Source organism: Canis lupus, chromosome 7 (assembly GCF_011100685.1).
Source record: "Canis lupus familiaris isolate Mischka breed German Shepherd chromosome 7, alternate assembly UU_Cfam_GSD_1.0, whole genome shotgun sequence".
NCBI lineage: Eukaryota > Metazoa > Chordata > Mammalia > Carnivora > Canidae > Canis > Canis lupus.
Window position 1 is genome coordinate 55,922,368 of NC_049228.1, and position 19,852 is coordinate 55,942,219.

At 36.2% G+C, this 19,852-nt stretch overlaps 1 protein-coding gene across 16 annotated transcripts in view; it reads left to right on the forward strand.

Annotated features, from left to right (window-relative positions):
* NOL4 (nucleolar protein 4) overlaps positions 1–19,852 on the forward strand; it is a 521,655-nt gene that overhangs the window by 463,211 nt on the left and 38,592 nt on the right. For 15 of the 16 annotated variants that reach the window (XM_038543558.1, XM_038543559.1, XM_038543568.1 and 12 more), the window contains one exon: positions 4,456–4,636. In XM_038543558.1, coding sequence (XP_038399486.1) covers positions 4,456–4,636 — 181 coding nt within the window. Of the gene's footprint in view, positions 1–4,455; positions 4,637–17,299; positions 17,499–19,852 lie in introns of all 16 variants that reach the window. The other variant, XM_038543556.1, reaches the window with a different exon arrangement.

Genomic DNA, 19,852 nt, shown 5'->3' on the forward strand with positions numbered 1-19,852 from the left:
ATAGAAGCAATAGTCTAAGAAAAAGTGTAATTCTTGAGAAATATAATAAAGGCAATGTAACATTTCCCAAGCAAATTTTTTTTGAAATCTATTCTCAAAAAATTTGAGTGGAATCAGTCAAATTTCGTTTTTATAGAAAAAGTATCTGTCTAAGGTACTTGAGTTAAGGATTCCTTAGGCATCACACTCAGGAATTCAGTCTCATGGCTCAAGTACCAGGTCAAGCTCCACAAACTCAAGGTCATCTCTGTCCAGTTTCTGAGGATAACATATAGGAGAGTACAAACCAGCCTTCTCAAAGACTGTGACAGTGTCTACTCCTTCAAATCATTCCCAAACTTGCCCTTTACCCATAACATCCATCACATATCCTATTACAAGCCTATATTTTCTGAAACATAAAATGCCTACCCATATACATCAAGGCTATATTTATTGATAAGGCCAGAGCCTCATTATAGAAGTTACTTAGGAGTATATCTTTAATTTTTGGTTATATATTTTAATCAAAGAAATCTGAATCAAAACAACACTTGATCTTGTAGTGCACTGTTGGTGGTCATTAAATGACTGATGCTATCTTATTTTTATGGAATTTTTTAAAAGAAAACTTGAACTATGTCTCATAAAAGCTGGGATGAGATTTTGTCTAATTTTTGATGAATAAAATTTATTTCAATGCCTAGATACACAATCTTGTAACATGTTAATATTATCCTCTTTTAAAAATAATCTTCAGAGCAACCCATGGGGCAGACTGTTAGCCTTGAGAAATTTGGGAACTAATGATTATTAAAAGTTGCTTACAGGGATAAAATGTGACCCTAGGGGATATTTATTTTTTATGTTATTAAAATCTATTCTTCTTCAAAACCAATAACACTGATCATTCAAAAGAAAAACATGAATTAACTTTATATTAAACTTTTGCCTAAAAGATACCCAGACCAGATTTTATTGGGACTTTCATATGTTTTTTTTTTTCTCAACATATAGTGGATTGCCAAGAGCATTAATAATGCAAATCTGTGTTTGAACACAAATGACTCCCTACAAGGCCTGTTTTGATTATTAATGGAATTAATTATCTCTCTGCTCCATGCAGTTACTGTGGTTTGGAATAACAGTTAATAATGAAAGACCAAGGCAAACTTTAAAAATAGCATCTTTAATAATATACATTCTATCACACAAAGAATCAGTGAGCAAATATTGTGGAGACAATGCCTTCTCCCTTTTTACTCATCATTAAGAAACGCCTCTCCAATAGGAGTGTATCTTATTGTCATTTTCCAAACACAGAAAAATAGACTGGGATGTTCAGAAGAGCCACCCATTCTGCCAAACTAGAAACTCAAAATCTATCATGTTGCCCAAGTTATTTTCAATCAACCAACTGGGAAGTTATGCTAGCAGTGGAATTGTGAGGCCAGCCCCTTCCCAAAGACCTCAGAATTGCTTTGAAGTATAGAACATTCTGCTTTCTTTCAGAGTTTCAGAAGCTACAGGTCTTTACAGAAAGAATACTACACAACCCAGTGGTTTTATTATGGAAATACGCTTTAGATGTGATAATTTGATGAAAGTAGACTAAAGCAAAGAAGGCCCAGTTTATGCATAAACTGTATTCTTCAATTATCTATATATACCTTCAATCTGTCTACATATATATATATATATATGATTGATAATCTCTGTCTCCAGGCATGGAGGAGATTGGCACTCCTAGATGGGAGACCACTTCACTGCACTTTTATAAAAGACTTTTGGACACTAATGATGTGCTGTCATCATTGATTTGACCATTTTCCATTTACCCTGAACTGTAACATGCCATTGAAAAGACCATTGGTAACAGTTTCTAAGATTGTAATAGTTAACCATGTTTCTGTAACACTGATATTGCTTTATTAACAATTCTTGTTCACAGTAGCACTATAATTAGTATAATTATTTACCTAAGATGTACTTATTATGGTACATACTTTCAGTAACAAAAGATTCCTGGAAATATACTCTTCAATATTTTAGATTATTTAAGATCTCTTACTATCTGTAGTATAACATTACATCATAGTACCAGAAAAAAAATGCACATATATTGGTATGTTTCTAGGAAAAGTCTCTATTTCCAGGGGTAAATTTGGTGAAGGCCCAGTATCTCCATTCTAAAACCCACTGTCTTTGGATACTTTCAACTAGCAGAGTTACTTTCAAAAAAAAAAAAAAAAAGTCTGGAATTTTCTGACTTTACAGTCTAAATGGCAGAGCAGTGATACCGGCAAAATTTGATTCTATCTTAGTTTCCTCTTTAGTGCACTTTCTCCAGGAAAGTGTTATTCCAGAGATTACTAAGGTTTAAATGGCAAGAGGGAATTATAATCAGATATTCCAGTTCATACCCCAATTTAAGTCAGTTTATGTTTGGTTGCTTGTTTTTAAAGTGAATGCTCAGAAAATTCTTATTTTCAGTTTAGTTTACACAAAGGATTTTTTCCATTAATTTCAAAATCTTTCCTACCTAGAAATGAAATGATGAAATGCTCACAGATAATTTGTCTCAGTGTAATGGTCAGAGTCAAATAGATCAGTTAGAGATAAAAAGATCAGAGGAGCTTGGGTGGCTCAGTTGGTTAAGCGTCTGCCTTCTGCTCAGGTCATGATCCTGGAGTCCCAGGATTGAACCTTGATTCAGGCTCCCTGCTCAGTGGAGTCTGCTTCTCCTTCTGACCCTCCCCCCTCCTCGTGTGCACGCTCTCTCTCTCAAATAAATAAGATCAAAAGAACAAGAAGAAAATCAATACTGTATCATTCTGATAACTGGTGATGTTTTTACTACATGAAAGATTAGGATATTTCTGACTATAACAATACCACTGGGTACATAGGAGCAAACTTATTCCAGGTATCCTCTTTTTCTAGTACTTGGTGCCATTTAAAAAATGTATTTGAAAGTTACTTATTTCTCTAAACATGTACCCTAAACCTTAAAAGTTGCAAAATACTTCTGATTATGACAAAGATACTCCTAGGAATTCACTAGGAACCTGTTTATAATTCTTTCTTATAAAAAAAAAAAACATGAAGAATGCAGCAGGCAAGTGAAGTCATATATGTTGTATGCATTTTAGACTTTATATACTCAAAGCTGGAGAGAAATTCAACCTGTTTTACTATTTAAGACATATACAATTTATCACAAATCTTAATTTCATTGTCCTCTACAACTTGACATGGTTAGCAGTTTTGATGCACAGTTTGCAGACACTAGTGTAGTTTAAGAAAGGAAAAACAAGCTGAAAGGCCTGGGTTTATTTGGGTTTTGTTAGGCTGCTATGCTGCACAAGATGGGCCTAGTGTGGAGTTAGCAGCACACAATCAGTTTTGCTATAATCATAAAATAAAAAGAGAGGCAGCAAGGTAGAGAAAGGGAGCCTGGGGTGAAGGGCAGGCAGGCACAGGCTGCAAAAAAGGATTTTAAGAAAGTTAACTTTGCAAATGTTTTTTCAACAAACTGTGATTTCTCTTCATGTATTTTTAAAGCCTACCTAGTTTTTTTTTTCTAATTTTTAATAAAATTTACCCTTCCAATGATTTCCAAGTGTATGGTACAAGATCATCAACCATATGCATGTTGTTGTGCAACAGACTCCCAGGCCACTGCCCTGATCCTGCACAACTGAAAATATACCCAGTGATCGACTCCCTATCTCCACCCTACCCCTCTTCCAGCCCCTCATAGCCACCATTCTACATCCTGGTCTATGTGTGTGACTCTTTATATACCTCATTCGAGGAGAGTCATGCAAAATTTGTCTTTTGGGGACTGACTCATTTCACTTAGCATTATGTCCTCAGGGTTCATCCATACTGTGGAATGACAGTATTTCCTTCTTTTCTTAAAGCTGAATAATATTCCACTGTATTTATATACCACATTTTCCTTCTCTGTTCATCCTTCTGTAGACATTTAGGTGGCTTTCACCTCTAGGCTATTGTGAACAACTCTTTTCATGTAATTCTAAATTCAGTTGGAAATTGCAAATTGTTCTATCTCCAATTTGTCTTACGTTGTTACCTTGCTTTCCTTTCTTTTTTTAAAGAGATTTTTATTTATTCATGAGAGACACAGAAAGAGAGGCAGAGACATAGGCCAAGAGAGAAGAAGACTCCCTGTGAGGAGCCTGATGCGAGACTAAATCCCAGGACTCCAGGATCACGACTTGAGCTGAAGGCAGATGCTCAACCACTGAGCCATCCAGATGCCCCTCCATTTTTTTTTAGTTTTTGGCCAAGTTGTTGAAAATCTGTATATGTGCTGAGTTAATGATGTTGACCACAGATTTTTTATTTTTCCATATTCAATGCAGACATGTAGATAACAATGAGATAGTCCTGGTCAATGTGAAATAGCACTGTGATCTGACAAGTAATGGAATGCTGTTGTCCTTGCAGGACGAATCTGCTCCAGCTGACAAACAGTGTAAACCAGAGCCAGCCCAGGCCACTTACTCCACCTCAGCTGTATCAGGCTCCCAGGAGGTGTTGTACATCAACGGAAATGGGACCTACAGTTACCATAGTTACAGAGGGCTAGGCGGGGGCCTGCTCAATCTGAATGATGCTTCCAGTAGTGGTGAGTCTTTACTATTTATTGTGCTTTTTCTGTCCATGTGGGGATAGCAAATTCTCTAAATCTGAGAGGAAGAAATGAATTTACTGTGATAAGCAATAGTACCAATCTGCTAAAAACAAGACAGCTTAATACATAACATTTGTCTCCCTCCAAGGATATTTCCCAATTGTCTTGCTGTTTCCAAAAGTAGCAGCACTATTATACAACTGAATACTTGATGTTCTGTACTCAAAAATTCTCAACTAGAGAAATAACAATTTTTTAAACCAAATAGTTATACGTCCTTCCCCCAAAGCTGTAATGCACTATTCGTCAAGAATAATGACCTATTTTCTCAATGTTCAAAGAGGTTTTTAATTTGGAAAATGTGAGGCACCAGGAACTTTATTGACTTTATGAAACACAACTAGTCATATACCTAAGAACATACAAACAGAGACACCACATAAACAACCCGTGCACCCGTGGTTCTCCATGCTCCACCAGCAGTAAAGGGTTTACTGGAGGCAGCTCATACTGGCTCATGCTTGATAAAGTTTTAGGAATTTCTTGAGTCTATGTGCCAAAATGAGTTCCAAATGTGTAATATAAAAGGAATAAAATATATGGATGAATTTCTTATAACTGCATTGTAGGAAAAGTTTTCCTAAAGTATACTTAAAATCCGGGGAGGGGGGAGTTCCATTTCATATACAAACACACACATACACACACTTTTTTATGACAGAAAACATTTTATACAAAGTAAAAAATAAATGACAAACTGGGAAAATTATTAGCTACCTATACTACAAAAGGTTAATAAGCCAATACATGAGGTTCTTCTGAAAGAAATACCCCAAAGTATATATAAAAAGAATAAGGCTAGAAAATGAAAACACAATTCCCAAAGAAAGCAATGCAAATGTCTCTTAAATATGGATAAATTTACTTAACCCCACTCACACCTAATAAGAGAAAAGCAGATTAGCAAAAATCCAAATATTTACACAATAATCTTTTGACAAGGCTGTGGGGGGAAATGAGGACTCTCATGCATAGTTTGTACAGTGCAAAAGTTGGGATGGAATTTGGCAGTATCTGGAAATGTTAAATATGTATTTACCATTCAGTCCAGCAATCTCTTTAGGAATCTCTTGTTAGGAATTTATCTCAAAAAGACATATGCACAAAGCTATCCATTGTAGTGTTATTTTTAAATGCAAGAAAAAGGGATTACCAATGAAAATGTCCAAAATAAAAATGTCCCATCAATTGATGGTTAGTTGATTCATTTTGAGTACATCCAAACAAGACAGTAACATGCAACTATAAAAAGTGATGAAGAATCTCTTTATACCTCCAAATGCTGAAAAGCCCCTATAGTATGCTAATATTCATTAAAGAAGGATTTATATAATTAAAAAAAAGTTTGCATAGAGGCAGGAATGGGGGAGAACAGTATGGAGAAAGAAATACAAGCCAGAATTCTGTGATTATACTTGGTTTTTGTATTTTGTTTTATAAATTTAACTTTGAACAATTTAAATACATAATTATAAATGTAACTGACTTTAAGAATTCCTGATATTGAAAGAAAAATGATACAGATGAATTTTTATCTGCTTAATGAGTGGTTGGCATAACCTCCACACAGAACTTTTCCAAATGAGTTCAAAAACCATAATTTGACTCCATAGCATACAAGTCTATCATAAGACCTTTAACTATTTTCAGTAATCACATTATTATTTTGAGACTGTTTGTGCATGTGGTTTAAAACAATTTTACAATTATGTTGATACAGTGAAAGTTGGAATTTTTAGCAGGGACAAAGTAGATATAAATTTAAAAGCAATACGTTCAAGCAAAAGCTCCATAATCTTGTATTTGAATTGGTAGTATCAGTGAGAACTTAATTCATTATTTGTTAAAAAAAAATGTTTCATTTTCTACTGAAAAGTGCCTGAAAATAAAGACCAATTTAAATTTGAATATTTGAATTAGGCTTTGTGAGCTTTTGACATATTTGGGAGGAAATTGCATTATTAATGTCAAAGGAGTATATACTCTAGAAAATCACTTACCCTTCTAATACTGGAAATATGCTCTGGGTGTGTTCAGGGGTACTCTGCTTGGAAGGCTGGGGCTCTTTGGTTCTGCTTTCAAATTAAAGGTGCTCTAAGGACAGGATCACAGAGCTTGCACTTGAATCAGTTGCCTCCAACTCAAAAGAGGGGTGCTTCAAGTGGAAGGGGGAAAAAAGGAAATTATCTTATTTTGAAAAGAAACTAAGTTTCAAGTGTTTTTCAATTTTTCCAAAGGCAATGAGTCTTCTTAGTTGTTTCCAAGTCTTATTTGTATTCATACAGCAAATCATCAGGAACGAGAAAGTTCAGTACTAAATAGGGACAACCCATAAACAGAAGCTGAACATTCCTTAGCCAATAAAGCTAGAAACTAACAATTCTTTTTAAATATTTGACATGGGAGGTAAGAACTGATAGTTTAGAACTCAACCACCAAATCAAAACATTTTTTAATAAATTTATTTTTTATTGGTGTTCAATTTACCAACATACAGAATAACACCCAGTGCTCATCCCGTCAAGTGCCCCCCTCAGTGCCCATCACCCATTCACCCTCACCCCCCGCCCTCCTCCCCTTCCACCACCCCTAGTTCGTTTCCCAGAGTTAGGAGTCTTTATGTTCTATCTCCCTTTCTGATATTTCCCACACATTTCTTCTCCCTTACCTTCTTTTCCCTTTCACTATTATTTATATTCCCCAAATGAATGAGACCATACAATGTTTGTCCTTCTCTGATTGACTTACTTCACTCAGCATAATACCCTCCAGTTCCATCCACGTTGAAGCACATGGTGGGTATTTGTTGTTTCTAATGCCTGAGTAATATTCCATTGTATACATAACCACATCTTCTTTATCCATTCATCTTTCGATGGACACCGAGGCTCCTTCCACAGTTTGGCTATTGTGGACATTGCTGCTATAAACATTGGGGTACAGGTGTTCCGGCGTTTCATTGCATCTGTATCTTTGGGGTAAATCAAAACATTTTGAGGAAAAGTGTATTGACTGTAGATTTTACTGACAGAAACTTTGTTTTTTTAGACTAAAGTGGTCATTCATTTATTAATGTATTTAACATCAATACCAATCACTTACTGAGTCCTTGTGGTGCTTCATGTAATTTCCATTTATTCCTTACACAGTCCTCTGAGATATGTTTTGCAGTTTTGTGGAAGAAGTTTATAAAATTGAACTTGCCCCAACTTAAAAAAAAATAATGCTTAGGCACCACTTCCTTTTTTCTTAGAATGATTGAAACCCATTTTGTGAGGCTCAGAGACATTGAGTAGGATTTTCTCAAGGTCCCTCCTTAATAAAGGGAAAGGCCAGGATCTGAGCACAGGCTTTCTGACATCAGAAGCCACATTGTAAAGTAAACCACTTAGCTAACAATGTGTGCAAACAAGAAAGTACTGAAGTATGTGATTGCCTCTGGTAGGAACTAATCTACTTTTGTCTCCAGAGACCCTTCTATTCTGGACATTTTATACAATGAGTGAATAATACAATATGTGGTCTTTTATGTTGAGCATCTTTCATTTAGCATGATGTTTTAAAGGTTCATCTATATTATGGTATGAATCAGTACTTCACTCTTTTTTATTGCCAAGTAATGTTCCATTCCGTGGCTATGTCAGATATTGTTTAGCCATTCAGTTAATGGACACTTGGATTTTTTTCACTTTGAGGTTTCTATGAATAATGCTATAAACATTTGTGTACAAATTTGTGTATATGATTCTTTTGAGAATATACCTAGGAGTGGAATTGCTGGTTCATTCATATGGTAACTCTATGATTAACACTTTGAGGGAATAATAGACTGAATATGAGATATTTTTTTGTTATCAATCCTTAATACATTTTCTTGACTGTCTTGTAATATTTACAGTACAAGCTTGCACTTCTTTTATTGCTATTTCCTTTTGTGATGCTACTGCAGATGGAATGTTTTCCTTAAAATATTGTTCTATATTTTTCTATTTTTGGAAGAGTTTGTAAAGTAGTGGTATTCTTTAAATGTTTGGTAGAATTCAGGAACGATGATACCTGTGCCTGGGTTTTTCTGAGGGGTTTTGATCACTAATCCAGTCTCTTGTTATATTGTCTATTTCTTCTTGAGTCAGTTTAGGTAGTTTTATATATTTCCAGAAATTTGTCCATTTCAACTGAATTATCTAATTTACTGACACAGTTCATAGGATTCCTTTATAATCCTATTTTCACAAGCTCTGCTCCCTCTATAATTTCCGCTTCTAGTTATTTGAGTTCTCCTCTCTCTTCTGGGTGACGTTAGCTAAAGACTTGTCAATTTACTTGATCATTTACTTGGTCATTTCAAAGAGAAAGCTTTTAGCTTCATTTTTTTAAATTTATTTATTCAGAGAGAGAGAGAGAGAGAGAGAGAGGCAGAGACACAGGCAGAGGGAGAAGTGGGCTCCATGCAGGGAGCCCGACGCGGGACTCGATTCTGGGTCTCCAGGATCAGACCCCGGGCTGCAGGCGGCGCTAAACCGCTGCGCCACCAGGGGTGCCCGCTTTTAGCTTCATTTATTTTCTGTGTTTTTCTACCCTCTATTTCATTGATTTTTTACTCCCATATTTATTATTTCCTTCATCTTGCTTATACTAAGTTCAGTTTGTCCATAGTTTCCAGTTGAAAATAAATTGGAAAGTTAAGACATTTATTTGAAGCCTGCTTTTTCTTCATATGTAGCTAATTACAGCTATAAATTTCCTTCTAAGCATTGCTTTATCTGCATTACAAAGGTTTTGGTATATTGTGTTTTTGTTTTCATTCACTTTAAAGTGTTTTCTAATTACCTTTGTCATTTCTTCTTTGACCCACAAGTTATTTAGGGATATGTTGTTTAATCACCACTTATTTGTGAATTTCCCAAATTTATTTAATGATTTCTAATTTTATTCCACTGTGATTGGAATACATACGTTATATATTTCAATCCTCTCAAGTTAATTGAAGCTTGTTTTATGATCCAGCTTGTGATCTATCCTAGATAATGTCACATGTGTACCTAACAAAGATGTGTATCCTGCTGTTGATTGTTTGGCTGGTTGTAAATGCATATTAGGTCTCCTTGGTTTATAGTGTTGTTCTAATATTCTATATTCTTATTGATCATCTGCCTAGGTTTTATGTCCATTATTGAAAAAAGGTTATTGAAGTCTCCAACTACTGTTATTGAACTGTTTACTTTGCCTTCATTTCTAATAGTTTTGTTTCATTTGAGAATTTACCATTAGGCATATTTATTGTTTATATCATTATATCTTATTGATGGATTGACTCTTTTATCATTGTGAAATATCCCTCTTTATAACTTCTTACATCTATCTTGCCTAATATTAGTTATTTCTATAATATTGTGGTAGTCCTGAAAATGAAGACAAGAGGGCAAAACTTTGGATGTGGAAGTGACACATAAAAGAATATAGGACAGGGATCCCTGGGTGGCGCAGCGGTTTGGCGCCTGCCTTTGGCCCAGGGCGCGATCCTGGAGACCCGGGATCGAATCCCACATCGGGCTCCTGGTGCATGGAGCCTTCTTCTCCCTCTGCCTATGTCTCTGCCTCTCTCTCTCTCTCTGTGACTATCATAAATAAATAAAAATTTTTTAAAAAATGTTGTTTTCTTTAAAAAAAAAAAAGAATATAGGACAAATTGAGTATTTCTCACCTCTACTCAAATACTACCAAAATAATTTGTCATTTTTCCATAAAAGGCTGTGTAATTTTGGGAACCCAATGCCAAATGAAAAATAGGTCTTCTTATTTAAAAAGTAAGAATATCAAGATGATGATAACAGAGCATTACACAAGGCATGGGACTCTTTTGATCACAGGATCCTGTGGGACTATACATATTTCATGCCCCACTTTGCTCCTCTGACTTGTTAAGCAAATTGGAGGAAGCACTGTGTTTTCATGAAAAAGGCAGATAGTTACTGGTGAGAAGAAAGATAATGAGAATAGTTTGAGTTTTTTGAGGAGAGAGGAGAGAATGTTGGAGCAGCTGCCAATGATGAGTCAATATTGAGAAGGAATTTAAAGGAAAAAATTTGCTATGAATTATTAATAAGTGGGGTGCCAAAATTTTTTCTTGCCCTTCAACTCATTCTCCACATAGGAACCAAAGTAAGTTTAAAGAAAAGAGAAATCTGATTACATCACTTATTATCTAAGCCCCTCCCCCCCTTTTTTTTTTCATCTAAAACCCTTTTATAGCTCTCCTTGTTCCTGGAAAATGACCTTACCTACCACTTTATGCCTCAAGGTTCACTCACCTGAACTTTTCTTGGACTTGCCCTTTTCACCCTCATATCCATCATTTATTGCTCATCTTTTGAATCTTGAATTCCTGAAGTCTAGATTAAATATAGTCATAATTTTCATAGCATTCTTTGAAGCATGAACCACAGCACATGCACACACACACACACTACACACTCCTAAACACATTCTTACACATATGTAATCACAATACATTGGTATCCACTCTTCAATTTTATTGCTCAATGCTACTCAAAAGCCACATTGGAAATCGAGTATAGATCCTTTATCAGATTCTAACCATACAAGTGGTTAGAAAGTAAGTTTTATAAATTGGCAGTTTAAATGTAGGTACTATGGTACTATGATGAAGTTTACCTCGTCTGTAAGTTACCCCTCCCACCAAAACCTATCATCGGATGATAGGCCTAAGGGGATTTGAGAAATAATTCAATAGAAACCTCTTTATTTTTAAAAGGCTATAACAAAATAAGCCAGAAAAGTAAGGTGACTTGCTCAAGGTCACACAGGCTGACTTTTTTGGTTATTGGATTAATACATCTTTTGGTTTTTGTGTGTTGCTATAAAGATCTCTTAAGGACACAGTAAAGAACAACTTTGAACAATTCAGACTGTGTACTGTAGCAAAAAAACAGGAGTAGCAGAATAACCAGTGTGGTATGCAACAAATTTAAAATGAATGGCTTTCTTTGAGCATTGTTTTTGGGATAAGTGTAATGGAGTTTTTGGGTTTGGTTTTATTTTTTTTAAAGAGGCAAAAGACTAGTCTTGGGAAATAACAACTTCAGGATTAAACCAGGGAAAATTTTTCTACCTTGTGTCTGAAAAATAAGCTATAGTAATGGTAGCAAGGCAAATGGTTAATTTCAGGTTGTGAAGGAGCTCTAAATAATTTTTTTTTTCCCCAAAGGCACATCCTACCTGTAACACTGGTAATGGCTACTGCTATTTTGATAGTGTTTAGTTTTTGCTTGTTTTAAGCACAGAATGAAAGCTTGATTCAGGTCCACAATTTCCTTTATTTGGGGACTTTCTTTATAAATTCTGGAAACCCCTAACATATTTTGACTTTTAAAAATGGTATTATCCTTAGCTTATTTCTTCAATTTTAAGACATTAGAATAATCATTCCCTGTAACAGATTTGGAGCTGTGGAGAAAGAAACTATATACATATACATAAATCTTGAGAGCTAAAAAGGACATAGCAGAAGATTAGCATTATATGAGATGCCAGCATCAAATCTGATGGCTGACAACTCCAGTTACTCTAAATTTGAGAATTCTTGATTTTAGGATTTGTGGAGATCTTCTGAGAAGTGTTGAACAGAGCAGCAACTTTCAAGATGCAAAGGTGAATTAGCTACACATCTGAATTTATAAAGCAGATGAAGACAATTAGAAGTTAAATTATTAAATGGGAAGCATGATGTGGATTAGCTATCCAAATAGGAAGGCAAAGATTGAAGGAGATACAATGTTTGTAAAACCTTCTAGGCTAACATAATAAGAATATGAACCCTGTAGATTGTGCTACATTCAAAAAGAGCATGAGGGTAAAAGAATGAGAAAGGAAGGCTACCTTAACAGCATTTGGACTTAAAGAGTCCAAAGATTTAAGAACTTTGGATTCTCATTTTCAAATCACTTTCTTAATTTCTTTTGTAATTTATTTGGGCTGCTGCTATAACAAAAATACTATAAACTGAGTAGCTTAAACAACAAACCTTTATTTCTCAGAGTTCTGGACGCTATGGAGTCCAAAGTTCCAGTGCTGGGCAGATTTAGTATCTGGTGAGAACCACTTCCTGGCTCCTAGTGGACCACCTTTTCTCCATGTCCCCACACAGTAGGATGAGTGGGGCCTCTCTGATAAAGGCACTCCTCCCACCCTTAGAACCCAACCACCTTCCAAAGGTCTTACCTCCACATACCATTACACTGGAGATTAGGTTTCAATATATGAATTTTGAAAGAAAGGTGAACATTCAGTCCAGAGCAAGCACTTAAAGAAAAACAAAGTTGAGTAAAGGCAGAATCACTGACCTCAAGGAACTTCCAGATCAAAATGAGATAAAATTTTCTTCCTCTCCTTGGGCAGCCCCGTTGGCTTAGCAGTTTGGCCCTGCCTTCGCCCCGGGATGTGATCCTAGAGACCCGGGATCGAGTCCCAAGTCGGCTCCCTGCATGGAGCCTGCTTCTCCCTCTGCCTGTGTCTCTGCCTCTCTCTCTCTCTCTCTCTCTCTCCCTCTCTCTCTCTCCCTCTCCCTCTCTCTCTGTCTCTCTCATGAATAAATAGGTAAAATCTTTTTAAAATTTTTCATTTTCTTTCTCTTCTTGTGTAAATATCAGAATCCTTTAAGATTCTGATGAAGTAGTACTTCCTTGGGGAATCCTTACTGTACCTTGCCACCCTTCCACCCTTTTGGAGAACAATTATTCTCCTGCTTATGTTTCTATTCTAGCATTTGTCTCATTGAATCAAGACATAGGTTTTCAAATATTTTCCCTAGATAGACGTGTACTCCTTGAAAGCAGAAACTCTGTCTTGCTCTCTATTGCATCCCGTGAATAAACATAAGTGCTCAACCATATTGGCTTAATGAATAATAAATTCTTAAAAATAGAACACTTGCTAAAGAAGTGAAAAAGGTGCAAACTGAATTATTTATGTATATTGGATGGTACGGGTGAGGGTTTATTTTAAATAAAGCAAAGGAATGAGAAGCAAGAAGAAAGACAAAACTGAATTTGGAGATTCTGTGGGTGAAAGAGGGAGACTCCATGAAGTTTTACTAATTGATTAATTTTGAGGGTAATAACAATAGGAAAAACTTGCCCCTGTTGGAGACTTCATAGCAAGGAAAGGGTGCCCTTCAAATCCTTTGTTAGCCAACCTCCATTTGTTTAGAGCTGGCAAGGGTCTGCACCCAACAATCCAAATTTTCAAGTTGGAGTGTTATCAAAATGACAGCAGTTACAATTTGTATAAAGAATTTATTCAAATTATCAAACTGAAATGAGAAGCAAGCAAGCAGCCAATCCTCTCGTTATTATCACATCCAATTACATGGGACTTTGGAAAGCTTTCTTTCTATCAGGAAGTTCACACTGAGCTTTCTAAAGAGGGCAATTGCGGTTTGCTGCAGTTATCCATTGGATCTCTTGAGTCTAAATTATATGCATAATGCATAAGTTAACTACTGATGTTTCCTCTCCACAAACTCCATTGGGCAGACTTTTCAATTTGTTTTTCAACTCTGATATAAACTGGGCTGATATACAGACCGAAATTTAACAAGACCAAATTGTAGTAATAATGACCCATAATAACTAACATTTGTGTGGCAATTTCTAGTTTGCCTGAATCTTTACATCCATTATCTTTTTTGCTCCTCACAAATATTCAGGGTTGTTGGCTGTCAAGATGCTTTGGATCAGAACCTATTATTATGAGTCTAAGGAAGCTTGGCCATAAGTTTCACTACCATTCTAAAGCCCATTGATAGTGATATGCCTGGCTTTGTATATGGATATTGCTGCCCTTCGGCATCAACATTTTGAAACATCACTTGTCATCTGAAATTTTCAGAGGAGACCTTCTATTCATGTGCTGTCTTCACTTCTCATCTATCACTCACTCTTCAATCCACAATAGCAGGCTTCTCCTCCACCATTTTGCTGAAACTGGTCAGGTCAAGTTTATCAATGATTTTACTTGTCAAACCATAGATGATTTTTCCCTTTATCTTACCAGGTTTCTTGGGCATATTTGTATCTGTTGATGATTAGAGACTTGAAGCATCCACCTTTTTGGCTCCCATGATAATATACTCTCATGTCACTTTGCTCCTCAGATGATTCTTCTCTCACTGTATTCCTGGGCTTTCTCTCTCTACTCATGCCCTCCATACTGGGATTCTCCTAGCATATCCTGCTCTTGTCTCTTTACTTATCTTGTTCTGCACACTGCTTAAAGGTGAGCCTACCAGCTCTTGTGGTTTTAGAATATGCCAAAAGTGGTATATCTCACCCCTATTTCACCCTGAGCTTCAGATTTTATATCAAGTTGTCTACCAGATAGCCAAGAAAATATAGACATCCCAAGAAAATTCACATTCAGTTATTTAACAATGAATTCTTCATCTTGATACCTTCTATTGCCTGTCTCAGGCTGCCTCATTCAGGAATGCCCTTCCCTGGACCTGACTCATGACAGCTCTTGTTCTCATTGATAATTTTCTGGTTGCCTCCCCCACTTAAGTTTTCTTCCTATATGTTCCCATAATGCCATGGGCATACTTCTTATTTAACCTGTTAAATGCTCTTCTCTATACTGGACAGGCAAGGTGATTTTTTTTTTTTTACTAACATAACACCAGCATCAATAAATAATAGGTTTATATTTATGCTCAACGAATATTGAGCAGATAAATGACTCAGGAAGAAATTGTTCTGGAACGCCTGGGTGGCTCAGTGGTTGAGCATCTGCCTTTGGCTCAGGGCATGATCCCAGGGTCCTGGGAGAGTCTCACAGCCCCCTTCTCCCTCTGCCTATGTCTCTGCCTCTCTCTGTGTGTGTCTTGTGAATAAATAAATTTAAAAAAAGAAAGAAAGAAATTGTTCCAATAAAATATTACTTCTTTAGAGAACTTAAATCCTATTGAGCATAGTAATCATCAGTTGAGGATGTCTTCTCTGTTTCTCTCAATACCCTGAAGAGTACAATACTGGAAGAAGAGAAGTGTTTTCATATCAAACATTTCAGACAAATGTTTTGAAATACACATATTCCATTTCAAAATGTATTCAGCTTTAAGTTCCCTGATTCAAGAGAGAAATGTTTACGTAGTTGTCCGGGGAACTGGCAAGGTGCTCTTTATACATTTACCTTATCCTCATAATGACTTGTTCTGGTTCATGAGCCGAATGCAAAGTGGTACAGAGGCATGGGGGAGGGATTCATCATCATCCTGCTCCAATAGACCAGCTGGCTGTTTCTGTTGTGTGAAAAATACATTAGATGTATTATGTAAAATTGTGTACATAATGATTTTACAAAGTAGAACCTAAAAGTGATTCACAGAAGTTAAGCAATCCCCTATGGTTAATTTGTATGTAGTTTACACAATGGAAAGATCTACATGATGATAACATATGTGAAAAAAGATGATCGTATGATCTAATTGAAATAAACATAATTAGGAATATGCTGTTATTATATCTCAATAGTTTCAAAACACCTGAGTTTTCAGAGCACGTTCTATAACTTCATTTGCAGAGGGAGATTGTACCATCACAGTATCCAGCTTGTGACTATTCTTAGAAAGCCCATTTCCTCCATGTGAATTCCTTTGATGACATATCTTAATTCATATATTTCCCTACTTTAAACTCTACTCATTTGTATCCTTATTTTTAAGTTTCTCAATGTCTGTACTATCCAATATAATAGCCACTAATCACATGTGTCTATTCAAATTAAGTAAAATTAAGTAAAATTTAAAAAGTCAGTTTCTCCATCACACTGGGACACATTTCAAGTTCTCATTTGCCAAAGTGGTGAGTGGCTACTTAAATAGCACTGAAGAACATTTTCATCACCACAAAAATTTCTGTTGGACAATGCTTATTCCAGACCCTAATCTTCTCACCTTGCACCATTATATTGGCTTTTGGAGGGTTTTATTATTGCAGAAAACTTTTTCTACATTTATTCCATCAAGCTCCTTGTGTTTAATTATATATGTATTTTTCACTTCTCAATAAAATATGTGGGGTCAATGAATAACCTTATGGAAACTTAAATGACAATTCTTAAATAATGCTTTTAATTCAGACTGCTCAGCTTTTAAATGACTTGCAGTCATTTTAGGGTTCTGAGAAAAGCTAATAGGTTGCAACATAAGTATTGAAAACCTTTTTGGCAGAAGCTGGCATTGCTTTAAAATTACAAACAAGATAAAAATTTTTAAAGATTTTATTTGAGAGAGAGTGTGTGTGCCTACAAACTGGGAGTGGGGTGGGGGCAGAGGGAGAGGGAAAAGCAACTTTCCTTCTAAGCAGGGAGCCAGACCTTGGACCTGAGAGATCATGAGCTGAGCCCAAGGCAGATGCTTAACTGACTGAGCCACCCAGGCACCCCAAAACAAAACAAATTTTGTAAGAGTTTCATTGTGATAGAATTTCAAATAGTGTAACATTTAGAGAAAGCAGCTCAAGATGAAAATGTTTGAAATGTGACCACAGTTTTGCCACTGAGTTCATTCTATTTTTTCAGGTTTTCCCACATGTACCATGATGATAACCATGAGTGGAAATTATGTTAATCAGCTGCTGGATAATTCAAAGGAAAATGATATGAATTACCTGCAAAATAAACTGAAGCGTCTCTCAGTTTATCTGATCAAGTCTTCAAATCTTGCAGCAGGTGTTCTTTAGGTCAGGGAGCTTCAGAGAAAGGGCTTGGAATAAAAGAAGTGAGTGGCCCTGTGTTTTCCCTGGACTGCCAAGCACTTGTAATGGTGTTACAGCTCCATATTGAGCAGGCTTTCTGGCAGCAGCTTCCTAAAAGCCCTTCTTTACAGTAAAATAGATCTTTATTGACTCCTAAGATCCTTTTATTTCATGTTGTGTTTGTGCCTACTCACTGAAGGGAAGGGATGAAAAGACAACTCCATTAGGATTCTGGGACCTCCCTTTTTGAGGCTGCCAGGATCCTCTTCAGGGGCTTTCCAGGTGGTATGAGTTCCTAATGGTTGGCTGGGCTCATTTTCCTTATACAACCTCCTTTGAACTTTGACATATCCTCTGGGGATCTTTCTGAACAAACCAGTTAAATTTCACTGGCCTCATCAGCCCACTGCTACTCAGGAAGGAACTCTTTGGGGAGTTCAGAATGTTCTACTTTTCTAGGAAGTGAGAAGTATCACTCTCTGTATGAAAATTGAATTAGCCATTTTCTACATTCCTCTTTCCTGGGTTCAGGTACTGATGCACCTTCCTGAAATAGGCACCAGGCTTCTCCCCGGCCTCACTAGAGATCTTGGGTCTGTCTGCCTGAATCACTCCAAGAGGGTAGGAAGGCCAGAGTTGCCTTATTTTTTTCTCATTCATGTTAACACATTGCAAATGCCAAATATGATTACAGTTACAATGCTAATATTTCCTTTTGTGGTTTCAAGGCACACAGTCATATTAATAGCCACTTGGCTCTTGACTGTCTGAGAGTCCTACTTCCATCCACATACCACTGCTGGAACTAGTGTGAGTTCACAGAGTGCAAACTGCCTCCTGTGCTGCTCCACTCATTCAGATTCCAAATTAACAAATGAGGAATGTGTGGTGACTGACAATTCTGGCCAAAATCTCAGTGGTCTCAAGGCAAAAAGAAATTCTCTCCGGTGATTAAACTCATTAGGGAATATAATCTTGTTGAGTACAGTAGTCCCCCCCCCTTATCCCAAGGGTTATTTCCAAGAACCCCTATCGATGCCTGAAACTGCAGATAGTACTGAACCCTATAGATACTATGGTTTTTTCCTATATACCTTTGATGAAGTTTCATTTGTAAATTATATTTTAAAGTTTATAAATTTAGTAATTTATAAATAAGGCATAGTTAGAAGTTAACAATGACTAATAAAACTGAATAATGATACAGTATACTGTAATAAGTGTTATGTGAATGTGATTGCTCTCTCTCAAGGTAGCTTATTTTACCATCCTTACCCTTCTTGTGATGGTGTGAGATAAAATGCCTATGTGCGGAGGTGAAGTGAGGTGAGTGACATAGGCATTGTGACATTAGCATTAAGTTACTATTGACCTTCAGATGATATCTCAAAAGGAGGATCATCTACTTCCAGATGAAACTGACCGGAAGTAACTGAAACCTCGAGAAGGGAAACTATGGATAAGGAAGGACTGTTGTGCTCCGAATGTATCCAAAACCAATTTTTACACTACTTAAATCTAGACCATTTTTCTGGTTCCTGTTTCTGGAAATATAAGTTACTCTATTGTTCGGGGGGGGGCAATATTGTAGGAATAAACATATATTATTTTTAAAATTTTAATTCTGGGATAATATAACATACAGTGTTATATCAGTTTCAGGTGTACAATACAGTGAGTCAACAATACTATACTCAGTGTTCATCATGCTAAGTGTACTCTTAAACCCCTTCACCTATTTGCCCATCCTCCCACCCACCTCCGCTCTGGCAACAATCAGTTCTCTATATTTAAGGGTCTTTTTTGTTTGTTTCTTTGTTTTGTTTCTTAAATCCACAAATGAGTGAAATCATATGGTATTGTATTTCATAGACTTTTTTCACTTAACATTATACCCTCTAGATCCATCCATGTCATTGCAAATGCCAAGATTTCATTCTTTTTTATGGCTGAGTTATATATTCCATTGTTTAGATATACCACTTCGTTACAGATTCACCAATTGATGGACACATAATTTGGCTATTGTAAATACTGTGGCAGTAAACATAGGGATGTGTGTAACCCTTTGAATTAGTGTTCTTATATTTCTTTTAGTAAGTAACCAGTAGGGTGATTACTGGATCACAGGGTAATTCTATTTTTAACTTTTTGAGGTCCCTCCATAATATTTTCCACAGTGGCTGCACCAGTTTGCCTTCCCACCAACAGTGCAAGAGGGTTCCTTTTTCTCTACATCCTTACCAACACTTGTTTCTTGTGTTTTTGATTTTAGCAATTCTGACAGGTGTAAGTTTTGATTTTTGATTATAGTTTTGATTTTCATTTCCCTGATGATGAGTGATGTTGAGGATCTTTTCATGTGCCTGTTGGCCAT